The 12,949-nt window shown below is 47.1% G+C and overlaps 1 protein-coding gene across 3 annotated transcripts in view; it reads left to right on the forward strand.

Annotated features, from left to right (window-relative positions):
* Window positions 1-1,110: 1,110 nt before the first annotated feature.
* Window positions 1,111-12,949, forward strand: part of SMAP1 (small ArfGAP 1) — a 93,260-nt gene continuing 81,421 nt past the window's right edge. For 2 of the 3 annotated variants that reach the window (XM_052686355.1, XM_052686364.1), the window contains exon 1: window positions 1,112-1,340. In XM_052686355.1, coding sequence (XP_052542315.1) covers window positions 1,223-1,340 — 118 coding nt within the window. In that variant the 5' untranslated portion in view covers window positions 1,112-1,222. Of the gene's footprint in view, window positions 1,341-12,949 lie in introns of all 3 variants that reach the window. The other variant, XM_052686346.1, reaches the window with a different exon arrangement.

A 12,949-nucleotide genomic window follows, 5' to 3' on the forward strand; every position in this document is an offset into this window, starting at 1 on the left:
TTCCTCTGGGATGAGGTGAGGGGAGGAGATACTCTGCGCTTATGGCTGAAGCAGTTTTTCTCTACAAAAGACACAATAATTAAAGACACTTTGGGCTTGAAAAGGACAGCGTGCTAGTGAGTTAAATATTCTGCTGGAAACATTCACCACTGCTTAACATCATGTTTAAATAGCCAGCAGTATTGCACCCCAATGATCAAGGCTCTAGCCAAGCATGGTGGGGTTTTTTTTCCTGTTTTTGTTTGTTTCTACACATTTTCGGCTGCAGTTATCTTCAGACTTTGGCACCACAGCCATAGGATGCTGATCCACCTCTTGGGATCACGCTTCAATCCTATGTTCCCACTTTGCAAACTAATGCCCCTCAGCCAGGGCACACACACAGCATATGAGTAGACCTGAACTCTGCCTTTATTTGAGAGAGATCCAAACGCATTATCTCATATTAGCAAAAACTAATTATTCTAATACACATATTACTAATTATTCTGATACCCACTTTTCTCAGTTCTTCCTGTTGTAACTTTTCCAAATTTAGATGATAATTAGTTAACCACAGGATTTGTGCAAAAGATATACAGCACGATTCAGTAATTTAATGGCAAAAGAAGAAGAGACCTGAATTTCCATCTGCCTCGCTCCAGTATTTTATAGGCTATATATAGGCTGCCGCTCTTTCCAGAAGGATTACATTAAAAAAGAAAAAAAAAGAAAGAAAAAAAAGAAAGAAAAAAAAAAAAAAAGAAAAAAAAATCTTGGAATAAACCGATAGAGAAAATATTCCTGAGTAGCAGATTCAACAAGCCCTCTGAGGCGAGCACCCGGCTGCGCACCCAGCTCTCATCCCCACAGACCCCCGCCTGCCGCAGCCCGCCAGCCCCGCGCGGCCCTCAGGGCATCCGGGAGGGGCCCAGCCCCGGCTGCCACGCGGCGGGTGGATCCCGCCGAGCAGCCGTGTCCCGTGGGCCGAGCCCCGCGCCCTTTCCCGCGGCGCCCTCCCCTCCGCTCGCGCCGGCGCTAGGACCCGCCGCACTATTTGTCGCGGCGCCACGGCCGCCGAGGCGGGGTGCGCGGGCGGACGCGTCCGCAAGTAGTTCCGGTCGAGGAAGTGGGTGCTGGCGGCAGCCGGTTCCGCGCCAGGGCGGCAGCGCCGTGACTCCGGCGGTGCCCGGCCTCAGCCTCGCGCCGCCGCCTCGCTCGCGGGGAGCCGCTCGTCGCCGCCATGGCTACCCGCTCGTGCCGCGAGAAGGCGCAGAAGCAGAACGAGCAGCACCAGGCCATCCTGGCCAAGCTGCTGCGCGAGGAGGACAACAAGTACTGCGCCGACTGCGAGGCCAAGGGTACGGCCGTCGGGCGGGCGCGGGGAGGGGCGGCGGGGAGCGGCGGGGCCCGGGGCTGCGGCGGCCTCGCCCCGCTGCGCTCCTCTGCCCGGCCGCGCTGCCGAGGTGGGGGCCCGGCGCTGCCCATCGCCGGAGCTCCGCCGGCGCGGCCGCCTCGTGCCCCGCCGGCACCGAGCGGAGCGAGCCCCGGCAGGGAGGCGGCCGCCCGGCCCTGAAGCGGTGCGAGGGGTTCCCGAGCTGTTATCTGTGCTCGGTCAGGTGGCTCCGTGCCGCGCTGGAGGAGGTTCGCGTTTGCGACTGTGTTTGCTTTGGGTTGTGTGGCTCTGACGTGGACGAAATGTGGCGTGTCCCTCTTTCGTTCAGAATCGCTTCGTAGAGATGTTACGCTGGCTGGGATGATTGCACAGTAATTTATTGTTCTAAACATGATACTTCCTGCGTGGCAGCCAGGTGCGCGCGGTGCCGTGCTCCGGCTCAGCGTTGCTGGGGTTGAGGCCCCCGTGCTGCTGCCGAGCCCCCTTGGCAGGCTGCTGCTTTGCCCAGCGAGGGGACTCGAGCAGTGCCGTGTGTGATGGCGGTGTTTGGTACGTCAGAAAGAAAGAAACCAGCTCTTTATGTTCCTACTGTATGGACGTAAGTATTACATAATGTGGATTACACTAAAGATGACAGACCCTTGTGACTTGCAAGTAAGTCTTCTTACTGGTTTGTTGGTACAGCTATCCCAGCTTCTTGTTAACATGTTAGAGACCCACTGTAAGCTGGGGGGTTCTGGAAAAGTCATGCTTGTGTGCTTTGTGCATGACTAGCATTCCCATGTTGAGCTGTTTGCTGAGTCCCACACCTGTGCTGTTAGCAGTACAGGCCTCCGAGCTTGGCTGCTCAACAGAAGTGTCTCAAATTCTCCAACTCAGTTTTGTCTTCTCTTCTGAGTTCTCTCTTTCCAGCCATCACCTGGGCAAAGTGTTGCTTGGTCTCTGTTGTCCTTGCTTGGTGTCTTCTGCTGCTTCAGTTCAGCAGTGCTGACACATTCAGCCTTGTGTTCCTATTTGCATTACTGAATACTTCTGTTCACTGTATGCACGTATTTCTGTGTGACGCTTCTATGCCTCTCTTCTGTCACAACTCAAAGCTTGAAGTGGCAGCAAGCTCTGACCTTTAGTGTGTTGTTTTTTTCTGTTGAGTTCTTGGAGCAGCTACCACTCTGTTGTCCAACCCGTCTTCTGCTTCCAATTGAACCTGTAATTCAGTTTTCTTCTTTGTAATAGATTGTTCTACTTAGCTGCCTTATCTACAATCTGACTGCACTTCTAAAGTCTTCTCTATTTTCTCTTTTGCCAAAACCTCTTCCTCTCATGCTGTCTTTCTGTACACTAATGGTATGGCTTGCTCTCACCCTTCCCCCCCACCAAAGCTGATTGAGGTTGTGTTTTGTTTTCTTCCCTCAAGCTTAATTTATGTGTGTCTCATCCTGTTCTGGCATTTCTTATTTTCTCATGTCTTATTAGCTTCTTGCTGTCGTCTGCCTTTGTACTCCTGTAGTTACACGTGTGGTTTTCTGCAGGTTGGAGAAGAGGTGGTGGAACAGCAAGCTGAGTTAGTGCCAGCTGTTCTAGGGGCACTTGTCTGGGAAGTGATAGGATGGGCAAGCTGCGTACATTCCTTTTCTTACCTTTGGAAGTTTGCTCAGTGAGAGAGCTGTGTGAACAGCATTAGGCTGCCACTGCATTATATCCTGGAGCCTGGATATCTGTGTACTTCCAGAAGATGTGGTTCAGAAGAAAAAGCAAAGTTGATTCTCTAGTTAAGTACCAAGCCCTTGCCTGTCGTGAAAACATAATGCCCTGTTGTATCGTTCCCGTGTTGAAACTTGCTGTTAGCTAACAGAAGAAGAAGAATGGAGGTATTTCTTTCAGTTACATCCAGATTTATTTATTTTTTCCTCCTGATGCGTTTCACGCCTAACCCGTGCTGGCTGAGCACTAACCGCTTGCTGGTCTGACAAAGTTCTGGTTATGTTAGTCATGGCACAGAGCAATGGCTGAGGCAGTGATTCCTCAAGATGTCTCTGCTGGGATCCCAGGTCTGGGAGCTGTCTACATGCATGGCTTCCCCCAGATGCTGACAGTCAACTTCTCTGCTTGCATCAGAACAGCTGTGATTTTGTCTCTGCCCGTACCTGTAATTACAGAAAAACAAAAAAACAACAGGCTGGAGTTCGGTCCTGTCAGTTTCACTAGAGATTCTCTTAGGCCTGTCTTCCAGAAACTGTCTCGTGAAATTGTTCATGACAGACGTGTAGGACTTCCAAACTGGGGCTCATTTCTGTCAGAGAACCTGTATTTTCTTTTTGTTGGTGTTACGGATTCTTTTTCTTCTTTAAACTATTGTCTCTTTAGCTTCTGTTAGCTTCTTTAATGCAAGCTTTACATTCTTGTCTGTCATCCTCCTCCCTGTTTGCTAGGATTTTTTGAGTTCTGCTTCTTTACTGTTCACCTCATTGTTAGATGATGTTATCTTCAGGGTATAATGAATTATACTTGCATATTGATTCTTACTCTGTCAGTCTTTAAAACCCTTGCTTTTGGTCTTGCAGATGACTAGCATTGGCCAAAATTCAGGATGAGCTCTTAACTGAAGCTAAGAGGTTGTTATCACAGATCCCTTCCTCTCGTCAGAGATGCTGGAGTCCCTCCTTTTGTTCACAGACCTGAGCTATTACATTTCCCCTAGGCATCTGTTCACGTTGTCACATCTGAGGGATGTTGAAACTCACATACCATGGTTGCGTATCTGTATTAACTGCAGCTCTTTGAAGCCCTGGAAATTTGTAGGTAGCTAGATATCATCTGGAATCTTGTAAATATCCTTTTGACCCTAACAAACTTTCTGTGGTCCCACTTGCTTTTTTATTGCTCATTGCTTTGATCATATCTACCTTTAATACCTTCTGGCTTCTTCATCTCACATCAAAAAAGGGATCTTCAGCACTTGCTCTTGTCCTACTGCTGATTCACTCCAAAATCACTGAGCTGGCTCTCCTTGTTCTCACTATCCAAGGACCATCTGCATTGCTTATAAGGAAGTTATGTTATTACATGCTTGCTTTTGTAGGAGGCTTTTTTTTTTTTTTTTAATGAGTTATGATTTTCAGAAAGACAAATATTATTAATGGTGAATATTAATAGGAAGGGCAAATCCATCCATAGGTTTTTTGCCTGCTTTTTAGCACATCTGGTGTGTGGAGTTATAACTCTTTGCTGCTTTGTTCTGCAAACCTTTTGGAAGGTGGAGAATACAGCTGAGGACACATTTGTCAGAGTAGGCAGGAAGCAATAATTAGGATTGCTGACTTTGGGTACGGTTTGTGGAAGTGCATTTTATTCCTTATTTGCCTTTTAATTGTTGGAATAGCTGTCATGAATCCGACGGCTGCTGCTGAAATACACTGGAAGCAACCTGCTGTAGGGCCACACTCACAGCCTCACAGATGTCATCTCTTCAGGCAGGAAGCCTAAAGAATCAAAGGCTCTGGAACTGTGTTTACTATCAGTTGGGTTTTTGGAGGAGTGAAGGATGACATTTGATGGTGCAGTGCTTGTCTGCGTACTGACTTCTTTACATCCCTATCTGTGTGAGGCAGTAGGTGTTTTCCTAGTGTAACACTACTTATTCCTAGTATTTGTAAGAAACACTAAGGTATGTAGGCAGTAGCTTTAGTGATACTGGCTTCTTGAAAAAGGCAAGCAACTGCAATTCCTTCTTGTGTATAGCCTTATGGTCCTTTTCTGTGTATGTCTAAGTAAAACTGGCAGGGACTGGAAGGCTATAGGAGAGAGAAATAGTTATAGATCTGTCTGTCAGTCTGGTGTGCAGACTGTACTGAGAGCCATCTTGAAGCACCTGACTTTTATTTTTTTTTCTTTCATAGTGTAGGGAGACTAAAAGCATTTTTATCATTATTTGTGCTAATATTTGAATATTTTAAGAAATAACACCTCATGGATTTATCAAACAGAACTGAAGTAAAAAAAAACATTAAGGTTAGTCAGCAGCCCTTTTGACTATAGAAGCTCACAGCTTGCTAATTCTATGTACTTGGAACACATTGTAATTAGGTACTAAGTCTTCTAGGTTTGTGTTACTGCTTGGCAGCAAGACTGGTATTACTTGGGCACTGGTGTTAAATAGTAGCGAACAGAGTGCTTGCAATTTGAAGGGTGTGACAGAGCACAAAAGGAGGTGCTTCAAAAGGGTCAAGATGTTCAGCAGCAGCAAAGGACTCCAGAGCAAGCAAGCATCTGCACAGACTGGAAGGAGCAATCCTTCAGAGTAGCCCTGCAGAGGAGGACCTGGCAGTCCTGATGGATGAAAAACTTAACAAGCCAGCAGTGTGCTCTTGCAGCTTGGGAAGCAAATGGTATCCTGGGCTCCATTAGAAGAGGGGTGGCCAGCAGGGACAGGGAGGTGATTGTCCTCCTCTACTCTGCCCTTGTGAAGCCCCACCTGGAGTACTGTGTCCAGGTCTGGGGCCCCCAGTACAAGAATGACAGAGAGCTGTTGGAGATGGTCCAGAGGAGAGCCACGAAGATGGTCAGGGGATTGGAACACCTCCCTTATGAAGACAGGCTGAGGGAGCTGGGCTTGTTCAGCCTGGAGAAAAGAAGGCTGTGGGGTGACGTCACTGCAGCCTTTCAGTACCTAAAGGGAGCCTAGGTACAGGAGGGGAATCAACTCTTTGAAAGGGTAGATAACTGCAGGACAAGGGGAAATGGTTTGAAGTTGAGGGAGGGAAGATTTAGGTTGGATGTCAGGGGGAAATTATTTACAGAGAGAGTGGTGAGGTGCTGGAACAGGCTGCCCAGAGAGGTTGTGGATGTTCCATCCCTGGAGGTGTTCAAGGCCAGGTTGGATGGGGCCCTGGGCAGCCTGGTCTAGTATTAAATGGGGAGGTTGGTGGCCCTGCATGTGGCAGGGGGGTTGGAGATTCATGATCCTTGAGATCCCTTTCAACCCGGGACATTCTGTGATTCTGTCATGTAAACTGGGATCAATACATCTTGGTCTCCCATCCACCTCCACAAATAGGGGCTGTAAGAGTCTGATCACTATTCTAACCATGTTCAAGTGTAAGGCATATGTTTGAAACCCAAACAGTTGTTTTCTGTTTGTTATGCATTGGATTTGAATGTTGACTTTAATGCAAACATGTTATCTACTGAAGTCTGCTGATGAATTCACATCCCTATCAAGCAGGCAATTACCTGAGTTATCAACTGCTTTAGATTTTTTTTAAACTGTAGCGTTACAATAACACGATTGGAAGCTTGCAGATCTTTTGGACCATCAGATAAAGTGAATAAATTGCTGTCAGGAGTTTTACAGAGTTGTTTCGCGTCTTTTTGTTGTTGTTGGGTTTCTTTGTCTCAAGCACTGTGAGGCATGAAGTCTGGCTAAGTGATCTCTTACCAGAACTGTAATAAAATGACACACTGACACTGCTGCTTGTTAAATTAGATGAAAAATTAGTTTATAGTATCCAATGGAAATATTTTCAATAATTTTTAGTTATACTATACAATTCTTAGATATCTGATTAGCAACTTGATCTCTTCTATGTGCAGCTCAGAAAGTAGAAATATGAGGAGAGGCTGAACAAGAAAAACTGCAGTGCTGAAACTTGTGCAGTCAAAGCCAATTATTGCAAACTTGGCTGTAAGGAAACCTAATTTTCATTTTCCTAATAGAATCATAGAATCACCAATGTTGGTAAAGATCATCTGGTCCAACTGTCCACATACTACCAGTATTTCCCTACTAAGCCATGTTCTTTAATATGACATCTGAACATTTCATGAACACCTCCAGGGAAGGTGGCTCAACCACCTCCCTGCGCACTCCATTTCAGCGCCTGACCATTCTTTTGGAGAAGAAATTTCTCGTAACATTCAACCTCAGTCTCTCCTGGTGCAGCTTGAGGCCATTCCCTCTAATGTCGCTGGTTCCCCAGCAGAAGAGACCAACATCCACCTTGCCACAACCTCCATTCAGGTAGCTGCAGGGAGCAATGAGGTCTCCCTTGAGCCTTCTTTTCTCAAAGCTAAACAATCCCAGTTCCCTCAGCTGCTCTCCTTAAGGCTTGTGCTCCAGACCCCTCACCAGCTTTGTTGCCCTTCTCTGGACACAGTCCAGGGCCTCAATGTCTATCTTGTAGTGAGAGACCTAAAACTGAACACGGTACTCAGGGTGTGGCCTCACTAGAGCTGACTGTAGAGGGGAGATTGCTGCTCTGTGCTGGTGATACTATTTCTCATATCAGATCTCATATGATGATACTGCCTTTTTGGCCACCTGGACAACACTGCTGGCTTATGTTCAGCTGAGCATCAATCAATACCCCCAGGTCTGTTTCCTCCACACGGTCTTCCAGCCACTCTGCCCCAAGCCTGTAGCATTGCTTGGGGTTGCTGTGGCCGAAGTACAGAACCCAGCACTTAGTCTTGTTGAACTTCCTTCCATTGACCTCAGCCCAGCAATCCAGCCTGTCTAGATCTCTCTGTAGGGCCTTCCCCCCTACCCCTGGGCAGATGACACTTCCTGCTAACTTGATGTTAACTGCAAGCTTGCTGAGGGTTCACTCAATCCCCTAGTCCAGGTCATCAGTAAAGATGCTGAACAGAACAGGCCCCAGTGCTGACTCTTGGGGAACACCACTTGTGACTGGTCCCATTCACTGCTGCTCTTGAGGCCCAACCCTCCAGCCAGTCCTTCACCCAGCAAAGAGTGTTACCTGTTCAAGCCGTGGGTTGCCAGCTTTTGCAGGAGAATACTGTGGGAGGCAGTGTAAAAGCTTTGCTGAAGTCTAGGTAAACTACATCAACAGTCTTTCCGTCATCCACCAGGCAGGTCACTAGATCATAGAAGGATTTCAGGTTGCTCAAACGACCTGCCTTTCCTGAATCCATGCTGACTGAGCCTGATCTCCTGGTTGTCCTGCACATGCTGTATGATCTCTGTCAAGATGATCTGTTCCGATACTGTTCCTGGTATCAAGGTCAGGCTCATGGGCCTGTAGTTCCCTAGGTCCTCCTTGTGACTCCTCTTGTAAATGGGAATCCCAGTGGCAAGCTTCCAGTCCTCTGGGACCTCTCCAGTTGACCGGGAATGCAGATAGATGGTGGCAACAGCTTGGCAATCATCTCTGCCTAATAACCTCCTTGTCTCAAAAATAAATTACAGGAGATGGAAAGGACATCTGGAGATCTCATCCAATCCCCTGTTAACGCAGTTCCTTATATGGGGAAGCATCCACGTGGATTTTGAATATCTCCAAAGAAAGAGACTCTATGGCCTCTGTGTGTTTCAGTCCAGTATTCTGTCACCCTCATGGTAGAGAAGTTCTTTCTCATGTTCAGATGGAATGTCCTGTGTTGCTCTTTGGACCTGTTGCCCCTTGTCCTGCAACCGGGCATCACTGAAATGAGCCTCTCCCCTTTGTATTGACACCAATCCCTTTACTTTCCAGCTGAGAGAAGTGCAGTGGATTTAGCTGAAACCTGTAAGCAGGTGGAATGGGCCAGTGGGTTGTTTAAGTACTGGGTGACCTACTGGGAGAGTCTTTCAAAGGAAGGGATTTGTTTCCATCTATCTCCTGTCTCTCACAGTTTGCAAAAATACTCTGAAATAAGCCAAAGAAAATCTGTTTAACTTGTGAAAGCACATTGTTGTAAATGCACATTTCTGCTTCTTTATGCTGCCTGAAAGTTTTTTACCAAAGCTTTTGATGTGATATTTTTGTGTGGAAACTGCATTCTTCAGGACACAGCAGGCCTAGATTGCATGAGGTTGCAAGTGGCATGCTGTAGTCTGGTTAGGTGATTGGGCTAGATGACCTTTGGAGATTCCTTCCTACTTTCTTTGACTTCCAATACAAATATTTGCAAAACTTGTGTGGTTGTTGGGTGTGGTGCATTTTTTTTTTTTTGTTTGCTTTGTTTATTTATATTTATTATAACCTTTTAGATCAACAGGGGTGGATTACATAGGTGCAGAAATCCTTACCTTAGTTTTCAGCCTAGGGCAAATTATGAAAGAGTGATTGATAGTATTGATGGGATCGTGTGCTTAAGTGCAGGACATCCTACAGTAGCCAGAAGCTACTGGTGTCTCTCTCCTAATGATGCCTAAGCTCTGGCTTTGACACTCTTCAGTGAGGTGGAAAAGGTGTTGCTGCAGGATGTTGCTGGTGACAGATATTAAGCTTTGCTTTGCACCTGGATCTCTTTTTGTGCAACTGAGATTGACGCTGTCTTGTGGATCGTCCCTCTTGGCCTGGACACTGTGGAGAAGGCAGCTTTGATGCAGTCATAGGAAGCCCTTGTCAACAGCAGTCAGGAAGCAACTAGGTACATGTATGTGATAAGTAGACTTTTAGGGAGGTACCTTTCTTGTAGGGATGGTTCCATCCTTAATCTAGATTTCCTAAAGGGATTAATAGTCACTTAGTAGATATTGCTCAGAGAGCAATCAAAGTTAATCGAGTGCATGTGTCACATCTTCCTCAGCTCACTGGTGTGACACGATTCAGCTTTACTAACTTAGATGCTTTGAATTGCTCTCCCAGGAGGCCACAGGTAAATTCCCTAAAACTTAATGAGTTTACCTTGTGAACAGGTAATGTACAGTGGTGTCCTTATTGCAATGTTGAGGTGCTTTTATAACACAGCTATATTTGTAACTACTTGAATTCAGCTTCACCATGCTGGCAGCAACAGTTTTCAGGTACTGTAGAAGAGTAAATCTGAGTTAGCTTAGCTATGGTTTTACTGGTATCACGGAGAAATAGTGAGATTGCAGTCTTCCAGTTTTGCAAGCAAGAGGTAGATATAGGTGCTTTAGGAGGCACAGACTGGGCTGGGGAGGATGGAGAGTGACATTCTGTCAGAGCGGTGGGCTTGCGTGTGCAGCTTTGCTCAGAGATGGATGATGAGCTTAAGAGCTTATGGGTCAGGGCTAGAAGGCAGGCTAGTGGGTGATGGTGTAGGTGCCTGCTCCTACCTACTGGATCAGGAAAAAGTAGGAATGAAGCCTTCCTGTACTGTGCTTATGTGGCAAAGTTTTGGTAGCAAGGATGCTGCATGGGGTTAACTCTGTGAGGAGCACAGCAGCTGCCCCATGTCAGGTCAGAGACAGTTCCAAAAGGGACCTGCTGCTGTCAGAGCTGAGCCATGAATGGTGCTGGGTGTGCTCTGGGAGAACAGATTTGGGGAAGGGAAAACTGCTGCACAGCTACTGGGAGAAAGGAGTGAGAATGTGAGAGAAGCTAACCACCAAAGTCGGTGAAGAAGGAGGGCAGGAGGGGCTCCAGGCATGGAGGAGAAGCTCTCTTCAGCCCAGGAGAAGCCTGTGGTGGTGCAAGCTGTCCCTATGCAGCCCATGGATGCCACATGGAGCAGATCTCCTCATGCAGCCATGGAGGAGGCACGGTGCAGCAGTGGATGAGGCCTGAAGGAGCTGCAGCCTGTGGAGATACCCCACAAGAGCCCTGTGCTGGAGCTGCAGCTCATGAGCAGGAGCCCGTGATGGGGTGGAGGAGCCATGGTGAGGGAGCTGCTGACAACAGGGACCTGTGTGGAGCACCTCCTGAGGGATGGGCCCTGTGTACAGAGCCATGTTGAAGCAGTGCTTGGAGAGTTACAGCCTGTGGGAATCCCATGTGGAGCAGGGGGACGCTTCACCTGAAGGAGTGATGATGAAGGAGCAGCAGAATTATTGACTGACTGCTGCCCTTGTTCCCTGTGCTGCTGGAGGGAGAAGGAGGAAGAAGGTGAGTGGAAGGAAGCTGTATTTAGTTTGCTCTCTGTTCCCACTGCTGTAATCTGTTATTAGCAATAGGCAATAAATTATGTTAATCTCCCTTATGCTGAGTCTGTTTTGCCTGTGATGATGAGTGATCTCCCTGTCCTTATCTCAACCCTTAAGCCTTTTTTCATCACATCTTTTCCTTCCTGTTCTTTTGAGGAGGGGGGGGGGGTGAGAGAGCAGTGTGGTGGAGTTTGACTTGCTGTCAGTGTGAAACCACCACCGTCCTTCTTCAGAGAACTTGAAGAAGCCTGACATTCACAAGCTGTAGTGTATGTAGGAGACTTGAACGACAGTGAGAATTGTCATAAGGACAGCATAGCAGGGAACAAGCAGTCTGGGATATTCTTGGAAGTGTATTGGTCATTTTTCAGTACAAGTGGTTGAGTCAAGTGGTTTGTCCGGTTAGGTGCTCAGATGGACCTGACTGACCTATCCTGCTGTCAGCAAAGGAAGGACAGGTTGGGGATGGTCTTGGCTACGGTGGCTGTGAGATGGAAGAGTTTAGGGCCCAAAGAAGAGGGAACAAAGCAAAGAGCAGAATTCTGTGTGCTTCAGGAGATGAGACTTTGGCCTGTTCAGGAATAGATACGCTTGGAAGAGTTATTTGAGTGGTGGGGTCTAGGAAAGAGAAGGGCCCAGAAAAACTGGTTTTGACTATTTTTAACGTTATTTTTAGTTTCTTAGGGTCACTTCTTTTTGCTGTAGGGGAGCACATCCAAATGAACAGGAAATCAAGCAAAAGCAGCAGGAAGCCAATATGAGCAAGTTGCTCCAGGCAAACCTCAGACAAAGGAAGCAATGTAAGAGGTGAAAGCTGAGACAGGTGTTCTAGACAGAATATGGAGGGGCTGTCCAAGCATGCAGGGGTGGCATTAGGGAGGAAAAGGAAAATCTGCTTGGAGTTGAATCTAGTAAGGAATGTGAAGCACAACAGGGAGCACTTTTGCAGATGGATGAGCAGCAATAAGAAGGCTAGAGAGGGTGTGAACCTGTTATGAAATTAGCAGGGAACCTGGAAGTAAGATATGGAAAAGGCTTCCTTATTTTGGTCTTTACTAGTAAGGCTTGTTTTCATGGATCCCTTCTGTGTACGAAATTTCCCTGGATCTTTTAACTGCTGGTTGGATCTCTGTGTTATGACTAAAAATGATGCCCCCTGGTGAACTAGGAGCAAAATAGAAAGTATTTCAGACTTCTTACCCCCCTGATTCTTACCTGATTAATGTCTGCTGAGGATTTGAGAGATACTATTCTGCATTCCCCTTTGGAGCCTCTAGCATAGGAATGGCGTGGACCTATTAAAATGAGCCCAGCAGAGAACCATGAAGGCCATCAGAGGTCAGAAGCACATCCCCTATGAAGACAGGCTGAGGGAGCTGGCCTTGATCAGCCTCAAGAGAAGGTTCTGGGGAGAACTCATTGCAACCTTACAGTTCCTAGAGGGGGCCTACAGGACAGATGGGGAAAGGCTCTTTGTCAGGGAATGTAATGATAAAACAGATGGCAATGTCTTTAAACTAAAAGAGGAGATTTAGATTAGACGTTAAGAAAAAAGTCTTTATGTAAATGCTGAAGAAGGAATGGCAAGGTTATCTAAAGAAGTTGTGGATGCCCCATCCCATGGAAGCCATTCAAGTCTAGGTTGGATGGGGCCCTGGGCAGCTGATCTAATGGGGGGCAACTGTCCCCATGGCAGGGGGTTGGAACTGGGTGATCTTTAGGTCTCTCCCAACCTAAACCATTCT

The sequence above is a fragment of the Tympanuchus pallidicinctus genome, unplaced genomic scaffold (assembly GCF_026119805.1).
Source record: "Tympanuchus pallidicinctus isolate F22 unplaced genomic scaffold, pur_lepc_1.0 scaffold1, whole genome shotgun sequence".
Lineage (NCBI taxonomy): Eukaryota > Metazoa > Chordata > Aves > Galliformes > Phasianidae > Tympanuchus > Tympanuchus pallidicinctus.